This window comes from Ranitomeya imitator, chromosome 8 (assembly GCF_032444005.1).
Source record: "Ranitomeya imitator isolate aRanImi1 chromosome 8, aRanImi1.pri, whole genome shotgun sequence".
In the NCBI taxonomy this organism is placed as follows: domain Eukaryota; kingdom Metazoa; phylum Chordata; class Amphibia; order Anura; family Dendrobatidae; genus Ranitomeya; species Ranitomeya imitator.
The window spans coordinates 9,668,882-9,688,196 of NC_091289.1; the positions used below are offsets into that span (position 1 = coordinate 9,668,882).

Sequence of the window (19,315 nt, forward strand, 5' to 3'; positions counted from 1 at the left end):
AAAGTTTGTTATCCACTTTAATAGTATAAACCTTCAGGAAGTTATGAAGCGACGAGAGGACAATGCCACGAGGAAAAAGCATTAGAGAAAATGCCTCAGCTAGTCCATGCACTGCAATACTCTATATACAAAACAACAATGCAGATCTCTCCGTGACAAAGAACAAGATTAGATAGAAAAGTCAGGTAAAAAATAATAACACACATGCCGAAGTCTGGAACATCAGAGAGAAGGGGCTGGTGAGGGTGGAGGACTGAGGTGGGGGGCTGAGGAGGACTGAGGTGGAGGGCGGAGGATTGAGGTGGAGGACTGAGGTGGAGGGCGGCGGAGGAGGACTGAGGTGGAGGGCGGCCGAGGAGGACTGAGGTGGGGGGCTGAGGAGGAGGACTGAGGCGGAGGGTGGCGGAGGATTGAGCAGGAGGGCGGAGGAGGACTGAGGTGGGGGGCTGAGGAGGACTGACGTGGGGGGCTGAGGAAGAGGACAGAGGTGGGGGCCTGAGGAGGAGGACTGAGATGGGGGGCGGAGGAGGACTGAGGTGGGGGGCGGAGGAGGACTGAGGTGGGGGGCTGAGGAGGAGGACTGAGGTAGAGGGCGGAGGAGGACTGAGGTGGGGGGCTGAGGAGGAGGACTGAGGTGGAGGGCGGCGGAGGAGGACAGGTGGGGGGCTGAGGAGGAGGACTGAGGTGGGGGGCTGAGGAGGACTGAGGTGGGGGGCTGTGGAGGAGGACTGAGGTACAGGGCGGAGGACTGAGGTGGGGGGCGGAGGAGGAGGACTGAGGCGGAGGAGGAGGACTGAGGTGGGGGGCTGAGGAGGAGGACTGAGGTGGAGGGCGGCGGAGGAGGACAGGTGGGGGGCTGAGGAGGAGGACTGAGGTGGGGGGCTGAGGAGGACTGAGGTGGGGGGCTGTGGAGGAGGACTGAGGTACAGGGCGGAGGACTGAGGTGGGGGGCGGAGGAGGAGGACTGAGGCGGAGGAGGAGGACTGAGGTGGGGGGCTGAGGAGGACTGAGGCTGAGGTGGAGGGCGGAGGAGGAGGACTGAGGTGGGGGGCTGAGGAGGACTGAGGCTGAGGACTGAGGTGGAGGGCGGAGGAGGAGGACTGAGGTGGATAGCGGAGGAGCCCTGGGGTCCGGCTCAGACCTCATCATATACAATGCCGCCTCTGACAATGACCCCTCTGTCCTCCAGATCCTGCAGCCACCAAGGGGCGCCACAACCTTCAAATACTAAAGCAGCAGAACCTCGCCCGCTAATACGTATGGTAGCAAATTATACAAAAAAAAGTTTTCTGTCTTAAAACAGAAGTGAAAATTTCCGACCCGGAGCAAAGCCCTCAGTGCAATCAGGTGATGGATGGGGCTGAGCGACATGTGAGTGGGCATGTGGCTCTCGGGCCTTGCGCTCACAACCCCCACCTAAGTTCTCAGTTGGCCATGGTTTCCCGCTGTGGTTGCAATGTGGAGTGTGACTGTAGCATCTGACTACCATAGAAACACACAGCTCTGCAGAGGAGCTGCATACACAAAACGAGAGATTTTATTCATCATGATTATTTACAAAAATTGCTGCAATAGAACAAAAAAAAAGAAAGAACAAGACTATATGGAGTTACATGGCGTCTTATATGGCTTTCCTGTCCGCTCTGTGAGCCTGGGCAGGTGGAGACAGAATGACAACCAGCGGACCCCCCACTAATCAGACCCCAAACATGGCATATCCTGTGGAGTAGTGCATGATCCTTCGGGGTGGGGCACAGTGCGGATACGTCAGCGCTCCCCGCAGGCTGGGGTCTGTGCAGCGCTTCACCTGCCGCCTCCTGTGTAACGCATCAGTCACCGGCAGCATATAAGGCACATTAGGAATACTGCCCCCTGCTGGCCGCGCTGGGTGGGTGTCAATGTGAGGTTCAGCTCCCTACAGATCATAAAATCGCTTCAATAGCAACTTCCTCACATCAAGTAATGGAATTAGGGCTGATGGAGGATGTCCGGGGCACGTGGCGTCCATGCTTTAGTTTTGGCCCGCCATATGCCAACACAGGACAATGCCTTTGTAACCTTCTTAAAGGGATTGTCCAGGAATGTGATTCTGATGGCCCAACCTTATTCATCAGTATCAGACTGGTGGCGGTCCGACCCCGCGATCAGCTGCTACCGGCTCCATACAGCGCCGCACACTGTGTAGTGGCCGCTCTTGGTACTGCAGCTCACGTCAATAGAAGCTAAGCTGCAGTACCGAGAACAGACACTGCACAGAGTGCGGCGCTGTAGTGTTCTGGCTCTGCCCACTCTGTACATCGGCGGGGGAAAGAGGGGCCGGGTGTCGGACCCCACCGACCGGATACTCATGACTTATTCTAAGAAGAGGTCATCAACATCTCGTAAGCCAACGATGTTTTATCGCATTTCTCCCCTTCTTCAAAGAGCCATAACTTTTTTTTTAAATATTTTTTAAAAAATATTATTAAATCCTTTTTAAGGTTTTTTTCTTTTTTATACATCTCACTTTATTTTTTAGTCCCCCCCCCCCTGAGAACTATAGACGTCAATACTGCGGAATATAGCGAAAGTCAGGGTTTCCTATGAAGCTCATCCTATGGCAGGGGAGCACTAGGATGGCGGTGTCCCGGGTCTTAAGCCCCTCACTCGGCCCCCCGGCGCCGTCCCGTCGTGTTATGGGTACAGGATACCTGAATGGACGCCCCTTTGGGATTGCAGCACTTAAATGCCGCCAGTTTGATCTTTACGGCGTTGATTTTGCGGTAAAAATTCTCCAGGACAGTACGGCTGCAGCGGTGACAAACTTGTTTTGTTTGTTTTTTGTTATTTCAGAATTTTATTCAAAAAATTTAAAACAATAATTTTATTTGGATCTTCATTTTCTGACAGCCGTAACTTTTTCCCTTCTTCCGCTGGCGGAGCCGTGCAAAGGTTTTTCTTGTGTCTGCCGTGCCGTTGTGCCGTTTGGGGTACATGGCAGCATCTTCATTTTTTTTTTTATTGTGGGAGGTGTGGTGAGAAAAAAAGAAAAAAAAAGCAGCATTTTTTTCTCTATTTTTACACATCTGGGGAAAATCAGGGAGATTTTTTTTTTTTTATTAACATTTTTAAAAACTTTTTTACTTAACACTTTATTCTTTAGTCCCCTTAGGGGACTTGGACCTGTGATTGTTTTATCGCTTGTTCTATATACTGCAGTATATAGTAGGAATGGCGGCAGCAACGTGGGGTCTCCAGCAGGTTCTCCGCCCATTGGCAGCCTGTGATCACATCGCAGGGGGTGGCTAATGGGCACCTAAACAAACGTACAGCCAGGATCAATGACTTAAAGGGGTTGTCCGGTCTTACGTACAGACTGATCATCAACATGTTAACTTTTAAGCCAAATAAAAAAATTAAAGCAAAAAACATAAACTACGGTATATAGTAATGGCTTCCAGAGCCAAAACTTACAACAAAAAAAGTTGTCAATCTGAATAACCAGGTACACATGAACAGACCTGGTGGGGGCGCCAGGGGTCAGACCACCACCTATCCTATGGATAGGACATCAGAATGTTAAGAGCGGACCACCCCTTTAAATGCTTCTGTTTAATCAAAAACCTTAAAATAAGTGCTTTCTCGTTCCTAAGGGGTTAAAATAGTGTGCTGGAGGAGGGGGGGGGGTAAGTGCATCATTTCAGGAGTCAAATCCACATAAACAAAGAGGAGAGGAGCTAAACGAATGCAGCAGATTTGGATGTGAACAGAGAAAACAAGATTAACGGAAAACAGTTTCTGCAAAGTTTCCCCACTTTTCCCCGCAGGACTTCGCCTCGTCTCAGGACACGGTCGGTCGGGTTGCGCTTCTTGGTAATTAGCGATTAGTGTGTGGTCGTTTTATTAACGACCTGGAAATGTTTCAACCAACCTAAAATTAGACGGACTGATGATTTCTGGCAATGGCGGACTCTGCTGACTGCTCCGAGACCAAGGATAGGACTGTTAGGGCTCATTTCCACTTGTGATAGACAAATCGGTCCGTAATCTGGACCGAAAAAAGGGATGAAAAGTATGCGTTTGTCATGCGTTTGTGATGCGAGTTCAATGCGATTTTTTTTAATCGCACCATCCGTTTTACATCTGTATGCAATCCGTTTTTTTTCTCTGCAACTATTTTTATACAGTCATTTACAGGACTATTTACAGTGTTCTATGACACAGAATGGTAAGGTATCCGTAAAAAACGGATGGAATACGGATGTTCCGTATGCCATGCGTTTTTTTTATCGCACCCATTGACTTGCATTGGCGAGTCTCGTCCGAGACTCGCAGCAAATCGCAGCATGCTGCGATTTTTTTTCTCAGTCCGATTTCGGCTGAGAAAAAAATCGCAAATGAAAAGATACCTATTGAATAACATTGGTTCGAGTGCAATCCGATTTTTTTATCGGATTGCACTCGTCCGTTTTACTCGCAAGTGGAAATGAGCCCTTAGTATGAGCAGGTGCTGCACTACTACTCCCAGCGTGTACTCATTGGTGCCGAGCATTTTAAAGAGAGCGTCTGTTCTCCAGACAGGAGGATCAAAAGAGGCACAAAAGCCTAAATCATAAAAAGTTCTGCAACTTTCTAACACACTTTGTGGATCAGCATCTCTGCTTGCTGTCAGGACATGGAAACATTCGATTTAAAGCACAAGCTGAAAAGGTCTGACAATTCTCTCTCGTCCTGATAGTTTCATGCACTGATACATTGTAACAAACTCTCAGATATTATCCCTTTCTTCTCACAAAGGATTATAGAAAAGTGGCCACATCAATAGTACAAGGCCTGGCGGACTACCTCCAACCTGCCGTCATCCCCGGCGCCTCTTCTGATTAGGACGTCACGCGAGGGCTACAGATAAGAAAACGTGGACTACCGCCGTGGCTGCCCGACCACAGTCCTGCTCATCTTTAGTCTAAACAGGTTTCCTTGGGGGAAACAATAATGTTTTCATTCACTGACAGCAATCAGAACTCTTAATATTGAAAAGGTATTTAATCACCAAGGGGCGGATTCATTTTTTTTTTTTTTTGCCACAAAACTAAAGATCCTAAAAGCGACTTTTACACTTGGAATCTGTTCATTAATTTTTGTTTTAAAGTTTTTTTTGGCCTATTCATCATCCGTTCAGTGCAAAATTTGTTTAATTATTATTTTTCTATGCATCACATGAAGACGAACCTGCCACAAAGAGGGGCCAAAAGATAATATTCTTTGAATCTGCGCCAATTAATCAGACATCCCACACCCATATTGATGAATTTGGGGCAAAAGGAAACACAAGACAAAAAAAAGAGGAAAAACACAGATGATGAATTGGAGCCAAATTAATCTGTTAGAAAGTTGCAGAACTTTTCATTATTATCTAATTAAGTTTGTATGGATAAAATTGGAAAATTAGGAGGAAAAATCTGATCAGAAAGGGAAATCTGTGAGAAGTCGCCTCATTATAAAATATCCCTACCGCCGTCCGTCTGCGCATGACAACATAAATTGTTTGTGACGCTTTTCGGAATCCTGGCCTCCATGTGGAATAGTATGTAGCCTTACATAAAAAAGCGGGGGTACCTGGAATTCAGATACATGGGGGTACACATCTAGAAAACATTGACCTGTAACAGATATACGCTCCTACCTGATCATCGGGTAATGGCTGCATAATGGCGTCACTGTCCGGTAATGGAAATAAAGGGTTACGACTACTGAAATGTTCAATGGTTGAGGAAATAAAGGAGGGAGCGTCTACTCCTGAATGAGGGTCTATGCGTTCCCCAAAATGTTAGTGCGCTTTCTCACGCCCTGAAAAGGGTACGATGAAAAGTGCTTGATCCGTGCACAAGTGCTAGTTCCGGCTATACGCTGGTCCCCATGATCTGCCCGTTGTATTCTGCCGTCTCCATCTTCAGGATGTAAGGGATGATGCTGTCAATAGGAACGTTGCCGATAAGGCCGGTAAAAAAAAGTTCCTCCGTTATACTGGAGCTCATGAGTCTGAGAGCCGGGAGCCGCACCAGGATACGAGCCAGTCTGAGCGAGAGGAAAAAGCAGAGATCAGAAAAAAACTACATACAATAATAGAAGTTATATCCCGTATTATACTCCAGAGCTGCACTCACTATTCTGCTGGTGCAGTCACTGTGTACATACATTACTGATCCTGAGTTACATCCTGTATTATACTCCAGAGCTGCACTCACTATTCTGCTGGTGCAGTCACTGTGTACATACATTACATTACTGATCCTGAGTTACCTCCTGTATTATACCCCAGAGCTGCACTCACTATTCTGCTGGTGCAGTCACTGTGTACATACATAACATTCCTGATCCTGAGTTACCTCCTGTATTATACTCCAGAGCTGCACTCACTATTCTGCTGGTGCAGTCACTGTGTACATACATTACATTACTGATCCTGGGTTACATCCTGTATTATACTCCAGAGCTGCACTCACTATTCTGCTGGTGCAGTTGTCAAGGTGAAAAGATATATCTTTATACACTTTTTGTACTTTTATATTCTTATGCTGTGAAACAATAAGTTTTCCCCTTTGCTTGCTGATGCAAATGTAACTGTATTTAAGATGGCTGCCAGTATTCACCTTTGCCCTAGTTTCGTTTTTGAGAAGCTAAGTATCATTTCTGCTGAAATAAAACCTGAGTGACGTGGAGAGAGGAGGATCCACCAGATGACGTCAGAACCAACCAGAAAGACTGAATACTAGACATATATTGCTTAAACCCCGCCTATTGCACGCCTTCCCCACATAGAGCATATAATGCTGTGTATCAGGAAATAAAGTTCAGTTGCTGTGACGTTGCTAAACTTGTAGAAGCACGAGCATGCACTGAGATTGAACCAGCACTTTGTCTGACTCATTCTTAACCGGTACCAATGCTCATAGTCTAATTTGGAATGACTGGTGAAGGAAGGATATTGTTGTGACGACCCCGACACAGTCACTGTGTACATACATTACTGATCCTGAGTTACATCCCGTATTATACTCCAGAGCTGCACTCACTATTCTGCTGGTGCAGTCACTGTGTACATACATTACATTACTGATCCTGAGTTACATCCTGTTTTATACCCCAGAGCTGCGCTCACTATTCTGCTGGTGCAGTCACTGTGTACATACATTACATTACAGATCCTGAGTTACATCCTGTATTATACTCCAGAGCTGCGCTCACTATTCTGCTTGTGCAGTCACTGTGTACATACATTACTGATCCTGAGTTACATCCCGTATTATACTCCAGAGCTGCACTCACTATTCTGCTGGTGCAGTCACTGTGTACATACATTACTGATCCTGAGTTACATCCTGTATTATACCCCAGAGCTGCGCTCACTATTCTGCTGGTGCAGTCACTGTGTACATACATTACATTACTGATCCTGAGTTACATCCTGTATTATACTCCAGAGCTGCGCTCACTATTCTGCTTGTGCAGTCACTGTGTACATACATTACATTACTGATCCTGAGTTACATCCTGTATTATACTCCAGAGCTGCGCTCACTATTCTGCTGGTGCAGTCACTGTGTACATACATTACATTACTGATCCTGAGTTACATCCTGTATTATACTCCAGAGCTGCACTCACTATTCTGCTGGTGCAGTCACTGTGTACATACATTACATTACTGATCCTGAGTTACCTCCTGTATTATACCCCAGAGCTGCGCTCACTATTCTCCTGGTGCAGTCACTTTGTACATCCATTACATTACTGATCCTGAGTTACATCCTGTATTATACTCCAGAGCTGCACTCACTATTCTGCTGGTGCAGTCACTGTGTACATACATTACATTACTGATCCTGAGTTACCTCCTGTATTATACCCCAGAGCTGCGCTCACTATTCTGCTGGTGCAGTCACTGTGCACATACATTACTGATCCTGAGTTACATCCTGTATTATACCCCAGAGCTGCACTCACTATTCTGCTTGTGCAGTCACTGTGTACATACATTACATTACTGATCCTGAGTTACATCCTGTATTATACTCCAGAGCTGCACTCACTATTCTGCTGGTGCAGTCACTGTGTACATACATTATATTACTGATCCTTCCTGAGTTACATCCTGTATTATACTCCAGAGCTGCATTCACTATTCTGCTGGTGCAGTCACTGTGTACATACATTACATTACTGATCCTGAGTTACATCCTGTATTATACCTCAGAGCTGCACTCACTATTCTGCTTGTGCATACATTACACGATTTCTCGGAGTTTGCGCTTTGTACCTGTACGTGTCCTCTGGATAAGCTTTCTGTACATAATCTTGAAGCTCCATTTGTGCCTTTTCCTGGAACTTCTCGATCTGCTCGGTATTGGAGAGACCGGGGTGATCTGTGACGATATAACACGCAGTGGATATTTTTTTAAGCCTTGAAGATTAAAAAAAGTCCTCAACTTAAAGGGATTGCCTCTTTTCTTTATAAAGTATCTCATTAAAGGGCCATTGATGAGCATGGGGCCCTTGCACTGGGGTCACCCGCTGCCCGTGTTCTCCCCCAGTATAGGCTCAGGCGTTGCTGTTTTAGGGTCTTCAATGCAATAATACAGATGAGAATCACATTTTGCAAAAATCTATAAACAGCAGCTTTGATCTGAGCTTCCTGCACTGAAACCTAACAGACAAATCCTTCTAACCTGGGCTGAAGAGGATCACGGCCTTCAGATAGGCGTATTCGTAGCCGTCGATGTCCAGTTTGGCCATACTGTTACAGAACTCCTGCAGCTTCCATATGTGCTCCATCACCTGCTTAATGCGCTCCCCGGAGAGCTTATCTGAAAGAAGGAAGCAGAGTGACTGCAGTAAATCCGACCTACGAGCCCCTGCTCTGCCGCACGTGGAGGGGAACAGAGAGGAACGTGGAGGGGAACGTGGAGAGGAACGTGGAGAGGAACGGGGAGGGGAACGGGGAGAGGAACGGGGAGGGGAACGTGGAGAGGAACGGGGAGGGGAACGGGGAGGGGAACGTGGAGAGGAACGGGGAGGGAAACGTGGAGAGGAACGGGGAGGGAAACGTGGAGAGGAACGGGGAGGGGAACGTGGAGATGAACGTGGAGAGGAACAGGGAGGGGAATGTGGAGAGGAACGTGGAGAGGAACGGGGAGGGGAACGGGGAGAGGAACGGGGAGGGGATTGTGGAGAGGAACGGGGAGGGGAATGTGGAGAGGAACGGGGAGGGGAACGTGGAGAGGAACGGGGAGGGGAACGTGGAGAGGAACGGGGAGGGGAACGTGGAGAGGAACGGGGAGGGGAACGTGGAGAGGAACGGGGAGGGGAACGTGGAGAGGAACGGGGAGGGGAACGGGGAGGGCAACGTGGAGGAGAACGGGGAGAGGAACGGGGAGGAGAACGTGAAGAGCAACGTAGAGGGAAACGTGGAGGGGAACGTGGAGAGGAACGGGGAGGGGAACGTGGAGAGGAACGGGGAGAGGAACGGGGAGGAGAACGTGAAGAGCAACGTAGAGGGAAACGTGGAGGGGAACGTGGAGAGGAACGGGGAGGGGAACGTGGAGAGGAACGGGGAGGAGAACGTGAAGAGCAACGTAGAGGGAAACGTGGAGGGGAACGTGGAGGGGAACGGGGAGGGGAACGGGGAGAGGAACGTGGAGGGGAACGCGGAGAGCAACGTAGAGGGGAACATAGAGGGGGAAGTGGAGAGGAACGTGGAAGGGAACGTGGAGGGGAACATGGAGAGGAACATAGAGAGGAACGTGGAGGGGAACGTGGAGAGGAACGTGGAGGGGAAAGTAGAGGGGAACATGGAGAGGAACATAGAGAGGAACATAGAGAGGAACGTGGAGGGGAACGTGGAGTGGAATGTGGAGAGGAACGTGGAGGGGAAAGTGGAGAGGAACGTGGAGGGGAACGTGGGGAGGAACGTGGAGGGGAACGTGGAGTGGAATGTGGAGAGGAACGTGGAGGGGAACATAGAGAGGAACGTGGAGAGGAACGTAGAGGGGAACGTGGAGGGGAACATAGAGAGGAACGTGGAGAGGAACGTAGAGGGGAACGTGGAGGGGAACATAGAGAGGAACGTGGAGGGGAACGTGGAGAGGAACGTGGAGGGAAACGTGGAGGGGAACATAGAGGGGAAAGTGGAGAAGAACGTGGAGGGGAACATAGAGAGGAACGTGGAGGGGAAAGTGGAGAGGAACGTGGAGGGGAACATGGAGGGGAACGTGGAGGGGAACGTGGAGAGGAACGTGGAGGGGAACGTGGAGAGGAACGTTGAGAGAGGAACGTGGAGAGGAACGCACCTTCCTGGACGTTGTTTTGCAGATGGTTGACTATAGCGGCCAGAATGGTGGAGAGGCTCATCACCTGCGAGCACTGCGCCAGACCCAAGGTGAACAGTTCGTTCCAGCAGGCGCGGACGAGGCTCGTGTTACAATCCTGCCTGGAAGGAAATATGGACAAAAACTACAGATAGGCAGTTGGGAAATGTAGCCGCTTAGACACAGGGGCCCGACGGTTCTACACCGAGCCTCAAACTGTGCAAAAGCTTCCAAAAATAAAAGTAGCAAACTTTGTAAAAGTTTAGATTTCTGTGCCGAAAGTTGAAAAAGTCGGCGAGGACAACCCAGAGGCAACAACTTATAAGGCTTGTCCACATGCAGCATTTTTTTCAGTGTTTTTACTGCAGTTTTTCCCCATTGAGATCAAAATTGTTTAGGATAAAAAAAAGATCAATAAAAGCGCATAAAAACACGCAGGTAAATCCCGTTTGGCACATTTTCTGGCTTTAGGACAATCTAAAACCTGCAGGCTTTCCTTGTTTTTTATTGCTGTGGTATGCTAGATTTGTCTCTTATGCATGCTGATAAAGTTTAGTATTGAAAAAAAGTCCTATTCCATACAATTAGATTTTGCCACAAAAAAAAACAAAAAAAAAAAATCAGCAAATCCTGATACCGCATTTTTGGTGCATTTTTCACCTCCTATTCATTTCAATGGGTGAAAAATGCTGAAAGAATTGACATGCTCCATTGCCCAAAAAACCACGCAAAGCGCAAAATACTGATGACAAAAAAACAAGCTGTGCGCATGAGATTTCTGAAACCTCATAGACTTTGCTGGTGCTGTAAAACACAGCTGAACATTTGCATAAAAAAACACAAAGAAATGATGCAAACAAGCCTAGTGCAAATTTAGCCTTAAAATAGGGGAAAAAAATAGAATTTTCCTTGTTGTGCCATCTAGTGGTGACTGATAGTAATACCAGGACATTAATGAGGATGCATCAGTTTATAATCTGGGCCGCACAGGTACGAGCTCATTGCTCTCATGGGGCGGCAGGCAGTGAATACTTACCCCAGGGCCTGGAAGGCCGGTATAGAGCGAGCCCAGTGCATGGAAAGGAAAAGCAGGCGAGATGCGGACTCGCATATATAGTGTACGTTCAGATATTCTGGCATCGGGCTGGGCATTGTGAGCTGCGAGAGATGAGGATTATCATAAGTCGGCAGTAGTTGATACAGAGGAGGACCGAATGGTTAATAAATCACCGTCGCCCCTATTATCACACAGACCTTAAAAGTGACGTGTGTGTCTGAGAGCAGCGGTCCTTCCACCTCCAGGATGGGTGTAGCCTGATCCCGACTAATGACGTGAATGTTCCCCCCGGCCGTCGTATCAAAACCGTCCGACACGTTCTGTCCAGCGTCCGATGTGTTAAATGCTTTCGCTAAGGTGTCAAACGCCCTGAAAGAGGGAACAGAAAACGGATTATCGATCCTCAGTCGTTTTGGTTATCTAGTAAATCAGTAAGAAGCGCTTACACTTTTTATACAGTTCCTGTTTCCATTCCTCACTACCTTTAAGATCTCTGCTTGCTGACAGTGAATAGGGGACGGGAAGAAAAACATTAGACTCGAACAAAGACGACCCAGGAAAACATACTCAGAAGGGAGGTAAGAACATTTCTAAAACAATCCACAGTGAGGAGATTGGAACAAAACAAAATCCTCTAAACTGCATGCTCGCAAACGCCAGAAGCCTGACAAACAAGATGGAAGAACTAGAAGCAGAAATATCTACAGGTAACTTTGACATAGTGGGAATAACCGAGACATGGTTAGATGAAAGCTATGACTGGGCAGTTAACTTACAGGGTTACAGTCTGTTTAGAAAGGATCGTAAAAATCGGAGAGGAGGAGGGGTTTGTCTCTATGTAAAGTCTTGTCTAAAGTCCACTTTAAGGGAGGATATTAGCGAAGGGAATGAGGATGTCGAGTCCATATGGGTTGAAATTCATGGAGGGAAAAATGGTAACAAAATTCTCATTGGGGTCTGTTACAAACCCCCAAATATAACAGAAAGCATGGAAAGTCTACTTCTAAAGCAGATAGATGAAGCTGCAACCCATAATGAGGTCCTGGTTATGGGGGACTTTAACTACCCGGATATTAACTGGGAAACAGAAACCTGTGAAACCCATAAAGGCAACAGGTTTCTGCTAATAACCAAGAAAAATTATCTTTCACAATTGGTGCAGAATCCAACCAGAGGAGCAGCACTTTTAGACCTAATACTATCTAATAGACCTGACAGAATAACAAATCTGCAGGTGGTTGGGCATTTAGGAAATAGCGACCACAATATTGTGCAGTTTCACCTGTCTTTCACTAGGGGGACTTGTCAGGGAGTCACAAAAACATTGAACTTTAGGAAGGCAAAGTTTGAACAGCTTAGAGATGCCCTTAATCTGGTAGACTGGGACAATATCCTCAGAAATGAGAATACAGATAATAAATGGGAAATGTTTAAGAACATCCTAAATAGGCAGTGTAAGCGGTTTATACCTTGTGGGAATAAAAGGACTAGAAATAGGAAAAACCCAATGTGGCTAAACAAAGAAGTAAGACAGGCAATTAACAGTAAAAAGAAAGCATTTGCACTACTAAAGCAGGATGGCACCATTGAAGCTCTAAAAAACTATAGGGAGAAAAATACTTTATCTAAAAAACTAATTAAAGCTGCCAAAAAGGAAACAGAGAAGCACATTGCTAAGGAGAGTAAAACTAATCCCAAACTGTTCTTCAACTATATCAATAGTAAAAGAATAAAAACTGAAAATGTAGGCCCCTTAAAAAATAGTGAGGAAAGAATGGTTGTAGATGACGAGGAAAAAGCTAACATATTAAACACCTTCTTCTCCACGGTATTCACGGTGGAAAATGAAATGCTAGGTGAAATCCCAAGAAACAATGAAAACCCTATATTAAGGGTCACCAATCTAACCCAAGAAGAGGTGCGAAACCGGCTAAATAAGATTAAAATAGATAAATCTCCGGGTCCGGATGGCATACACCCACGAGTACTAAGAGAACTAAGTAATGTAATAGATAAACCATTATTTCTTATTTTTAGTGACTCTATAGCGACAGGGTCTGTTCCGCAGGACTGGCGCATAGCAAATGTGGTGCCAATATTCAAAAAGGGCTCTAAAAGTGAACCTGGAAATTATAGGCCAGTAAGTCTAACCTCTATTGTTGGTAAAATATTTGAAGGGTTTCTGAGGGATGTTATTCTGGATTATCTCAATGAGAATAACTGTTTAACTCCATATCAGCATGGGTTTATGAGAAATCGCTCCTGTCAAACCAATCTAATCAGTTTTTATGAAGAGGTAAGCTATAGACTGGACCACGGTGAGTCATTGGACGTGGTATATCTCGATTTTTCCAAAGCGTTTGATACCGTGCCGCACAAGAGGTTGGTACACAAAATGAGAATGCTTGGTCTGGGGGAAAATGTGTGTAAATGGGTTAGTAACTGGCTTAGTGATAGAAAGCAGAGGGTGGTTATAAATGGTATAGTCTCTAACTGGGTCGCTGTGACCAGTGGGGTACCGCAGGGGTCAGTATTGGGACCTGTTCTCTTCAACATATTCATTAATGATCTGGTAGAAGGTTTACACAGTAAAATATCGATATTTGCAGATGATACAAAACTATGTAAAGCAGTTAATACAAGAGAAGATAGTATTCTGCTACAGATGGATCTGGATAAGTTGGAAACTTGGGCTGAAAGGTGGCAGATGAGGTTTAACAATGATAAATGTAAGGTTATACACATGGGAAGAAGGAATCAATGTCACCATTACACACTGAATGGGAAACCACTGGGTAAATCTGACAGGGAGAAGGACTTGGGGATCCTAGTTAATGATAAACTTACCTGGAGCAGCCAGTGCCAGGCAGCAGCTGCCAAGGCAAACAGGATCATGGGGTGCATTAAAAGAGGTCTGGATACACATGATGAGAGCATTATACTGCCTCTGTACAAATCCCTAGTTAGACCGCACATGGAGTACTGTGTCCAGTTTTGGGCACCGGTGCTCAGGAAGGATATAATGGAACTAGAGAGAGTACAAAGGAGGGCAACAAAATTAATAAAGGGGATGGGAGAACTACAATACCCAGATAGATTAGCGAAATTAGGATTATTTAGTCTAGAAAAAAGACGACTGAGGGGCGATCTAATAACCATGTATAAGTATATAAGGGGACAATACAAATATCTCGCTGAGGATCTGTTTATACCAAGGAAGGTGACGGGCACAAGGGGGCATTCTTTGCGTCTGGAGGAGAGAAGGTTTTTCCACCAACATAGAAGAGGATTCCTTACTGTTAGGGCAGTGAGAATCTGGAATTGCTTGCCTGAGGAGGTGGTGATTGCGAACTCAGTCGAGGGGTTCAAGAGAGGCCTGGATGTCTTCCTGGAGCAGAACAATATTGTATCATACAATTATTAGGTTCTGTAGAAGGACGTAGATCTGGGTATTTATTATGATGGAATATAGGCTGAACTAGATGGACAAATGTCTTTTTTCGGCCTTACTAACTATGTTACTATGTTACTATGTTACTATGAATAGGCTCATCCCTATTGACAATGGAGCACAGACCTAACAATTCTCACAGCTGTCGGGGGGTCTTGTAAATAAAAGCCCCCCACTGAGACGACGCACAATTCCCTCTGCCCTTTCCTGAATTTCTTACGTTTCAGGGCACGTAAAATGTATCTGCCCGCAGGCTTGTCACTATGTATCACAGCTACCTAGTGAGCGGCTGCATTCACTGACTGCAAGCAGAGATCTTGGAATAAAAGCAGAGTATAATACAGCATTGCACTCACCGGGTGATCTCGCTGGAGAATTGGTCCTCTTGTTGGACATCCGACGTGTCCCCGTTATTCAATGACTCGGTCAGGTTGGCGAGGGACGTTACCACGTTTGCCAGGGTGCCCAGCCCGCTCTGACTCGTCTCGGTCTGCTGGTTGTATGACACATTCATTCATACTTACAACCTATAGGAAACTAAGGTCCCCGTCATCCAGCAGCTTCATCTCCTCACCTTGGCATCTGCAGACAGGACCATGCTGCCGTCTTCACGTATCAGCGGCTGCTGGATATTCACCAACATCCCCTGGTCTAAAAGTCCGGCTTGTCTGCAAGCACATAAAGCAGAACGCACCTTTAAGGCCGGGGTCACACTTGCGAGTGCAATGCGAGAAACTCGCACGAGTCTGTCACATCAATACCCGGCACTGCCGCCGACACCCGGACCGGAGCGTGCGGCTGCATGTATTTCTACGCAGCTGAACGCTCCAGCCCCGAGTGCCGGGTATTGATGCAAGAGACTTGTGCGAGTTTCTCGAATTGCACTCGCAAGTGTGACCCCGGCCTAAGACTGAAGCAATCGGCCCATAAGATTCAATTATGGTCTTTTCAACCGATTATCCCGGGCTGTGCGGGCAAGTGCAATAGGACATTAATGGTTGATGGGGCGGATGGCAGGGAAAACCCCCCAGAGAAAAGTGTTCTAAAAAGGAACTGACCCATCACCTCTCCTATATACCACATGAGGGGGAATATATATATACGACCGATGCAAAAACATTGGAACAATTTTGTCCTGCAGTGTTAGCTCTTTAATAGATTGGTGACCAGATACTGAATATGACCCTGACAGTCACAAGGCAGAAATGAGACTAAGGCCGGGGTCACACTTGTGAGTTCAATGCGAGAAACTCGCACGAGTCTCTCGCATCAAGTCCCAGCACTGCCGCCAACACTCGGGAACGGAGCATGCGGCTGCACAGAAATACATGTAGCTGCAACTCCGGTCCCGAGATCCGGCGGCAGTGCAGGGACTTGATGCGAGAGACTCATGCAAGTTTCTCGCATTGAACTCGCAAGTGTGACACCGGCCTAAGACGCCGCAGCCGCTCACCTCCCTCCTTCTTTGTCAGTCACAAATGTGGGTGTTGCTATGTGCGGGCTCCGCAGGTCCTTCCGGATGTAGATCTTCTCGGTAGAGGCTGCACAGTTTGAGGGTTTTTCACGCTGGACGTCAAAGGGTTTCCTCTCACTCTGCACCGCTGAGAAAGAAGCACAAAAATATCTCATTACACAGGTTCAGGGGCCTATATACAGAGTGGACACGTAAATGTGACACAGGACGGGGCAGAGACCACTGTAATGTGAATACATGACTTACTCCAGAGCCGCACTCACTATTCTGCTGGTGCAGTCACTGTGTACATACATGACATTACTGATCCTGAGTTACATCCTGTATTATACTCCAGAGCTGCCCTCACTATTCTGCTGGTGCAGTCACTGTGTACATACATTACTGATCCTGAGTTACCTCCTGTATTATACCCCAGAGCTGCACTCACTATCCTGCTGGTGCAGTCACTGTGTACATACATTACATTACTGATCCTGAGTTACATCCTGTATTATACCCCAGAGCTGCACTCACTATTCTGCTGGTGCAGTCACTGTGTACACACATTACTGATCCTGAGTTACCTCCTGTATTATACTCCAGAGCTGCACTCACTATTCTGCTGGTGCAGTCACTGTGTACATACATTACATTACTGATCCTGAGTTACATCCTGTATTATACCCCAGAGCTGCACTCACTATTCTGCTGGTGCAGTCACTGTGTACATACATTACATTACTGATCCTGAGTTACATCCTGTATTATACCCCAGAGCTGCACTCACTATTCTGCTGGTGGAGTCACTGTGTACATACATTACATTACTGATCCTGAGTTACATCCTGTATTATACCCCAGAGCTGCACTCACTATTCTGCTGGTGCAGTCACTGTGTACATACATTACATTACTGATCCTGAGTTACATCCTGTATTATACTCCAGAGCTGCACTCACTATTCTGCTGGTGGAGTCATTGTGTACATACATTACTGGTCCTGAGTTACATCCTGTATTATACTCCAGAGCTGCACTCACTATTCTGCTGGTGGAGTCACTGTGTACATACATTACATTACTGATCCTGAGTTACCTCCTGTATTATACCCCAGAGCTGCACTCACTATTCTGCTGGTGGAGTCACTGTGTACATACATTACATTACTGATCCTGAGTTACATCCTGTATTATACCCCAGAGCTGTACTCACTATTCTGCTGGTGCAGTCACTGTGTACATACATTACATTACTGATCCTGAGTTACATCCTGTATTATACCCCAGAGCTGCACTCACTATTCTGCTGGTGCAGTCACTGTTAGGGTTGGCAAGAGTTTATCCACTGATTGGCAGAGGCCACTAATTTGTTGGTTTCAGGACTCCCCTTTATCGGCTCTCTGTGCACCATTTATACCCCGGGAGCAGAACTCACATTCCATCTTCATGCCCATTTCTAAGCACTTTTTCAGCCGGCAGAACTGGCAGCGGTTCCTGTGGTGCTTGTTGATGACGCAGTCCTGGCTGCTGCGACAGCTGTATGTCAGGTTCTTCCTGACGCTTCTCTTAAAGAAGCCCTTACATCCTTCACAGCTAACGGCGCCATAATGCCGACCTGCGGGGGAGGGGGAGAACAGAAGGAAATCAAAATGAAAACATTCCAAAAATAGTCTATAGTGGGTGCACGGAAAGATGTAAGAGACGGGAGTTAGGTTGTTCTCTGTAACCACGGAGACACATACAGTAGATCTGCATAGGGGCTGTGTACACAAAATGTGCAGGAGGAGCTTAGTGAAGACTGTTCACAGCTTCATCTTTTTAGAAGCACTGGAAATATTTCTTTTTACCAATCTCTGCTTGCTGTCACTGGATGATGTTGAGTCTGGTGCTCGGCTCGAGGAGAGCGCGGATTACTGCACAGAGCCCTGCGGCTGCTGCGTAATCACACAGATTCATAGACAGCAAGCAGAGATGTTGAAAGCCCTGAGCAATTATCCATGTGAGAGGACTACAAGCCCCATCATCCTCCCCACAATCACCTGAAGCTTTGTCTCCGCAGACCACGCAGTACTCTATGATCTGCGGCCGCTGCACCTCCGTCTTGCCCAGCAGTCGCTCCACCGAGGCGGCATCTGTCACTATCTGGATTAACGCAAAACACCAAGAGAATAAGAACCCCCTGAAATCAAGCCAGAAGCAGAAGGACCCCTGAGCGCCCCCCACCTGGATCCTCCCAGGCACAAGGTTCTCCGTGGTGAAGATGAGCTGCTTGGCATTGGCAGAGTCGGGTGCAGCCAGGATCACCTTCCCTGCCCCTGATCCATCCGGGCTGGCCAAGATAAACTGCTGCTTGGGAGACACCGAGGAGTCGACGGCCGTCACAATCTGGATCTTCTGCCCGGTCTGCTGATCTGTCACAATCTGCAAACACAACATGGACCGTCACTGAGGCTGCTGCTCTGACCATACACCATGCTTTACCCTGCAGCTCTGCTCATTACACAGCTATCATCAGTGACGTCAGCTTAGCTGCTCCTATAGAGGCTCAGGTGTCTGCTCTGACCATACACCATGCTTTACACTGCAGCTCTGCTCATTACACAGCTATCATCAGTGACGTCAGCTTAGCTGCTCCTATAGAGGCTCAGGTGTCTGCTCTGACCATACACCATGCTTTACCCTGCAGCTCTGCTCATTACACAGCTATCATCAGTGACGTCAGCTTAGCTGCACCTATAGAGGCTCAGGTGTCTGCTCTGACCATACACCATGCTTTACACTGCAGCTCTGCTCATTACACAGCTATCATCAGTGACGTCAGCTTAGCTGCTCCTATAGAAGCTCAGGTGTCTGCTCTGACCATACACCATGCTTTACCCTGCAGCTCTGCTCATTAGGTCACAGCTATCATCAGTGATGTCAGCTTAGCTGCTCCTATAGAGGCTCAGGTGTCTGCTCTGACCATACACCATGCTTTACACTGCAGCTCTGCTCATTACACAGCTATCA

The 19,315-nt window shown here is 47.1% G+C and overlaps 1 protein-coding gene across 2 annotated transcripts in view; it reads right to left on the reverse strand.

The window, feature by feature from the left end:
• Positions 1-19,315, reverse strand: part of NR2C2 (nuclear receptor subfamily 2 group C member 2) — a 24,463-nt gene continuing 5,148 nt past the window's right edge. The window contains exons 3-14 of one of the 2 annotated variants that reach the window (XM_069736246.1): positions 18,530-18,727; positions 18,346-18,448; positions 17,742-17,921; positions 16,305-16,452; positions 15,426-15,519; positions 15,208-15,344; positions 11,598-11,769; positions 11,380-11,501; positions 10,326-10,465; positions 8,706-8,843; positions 8,297-8,402; positions 1-6,054 (exon numbers count right to left, since the gene is read on the reverse strand). In XM_069736246.1, coding sequence (XP_069592347.1) covers positions 5,880-6,054; positions 8,297-8,402; positions 8,706-8,843; positions 10,326-10,465; positions 11,380-11,501; positions 11,598-11,769; positions 15,208-15,344; positions 15,426-15,519; positions 16,305-16,452; positions 17,742-17,921; positions 18,346-18,448; positions 18,530-18,727 — 1,713 coding nt within the window. In that variant the 3' untranslated portion in view covers positions 1-5,879. The remainder of the gene's footprint in view (positions 6,055-8,296; positions 8,403-8,705; positions 8,844-10,325; positions 10,466-11,379; positions 11,502-11,597; positions 11,770-15,207; positions 15,345-15,425; positions 15,520-16,304; positions 16,453-17,741; positions 17,922-18,345; positions 18,449-18,529; positions 18,728-19,315) is intronic. The other variant, XM_069736247.1, reaches the window with a different exon arrangement.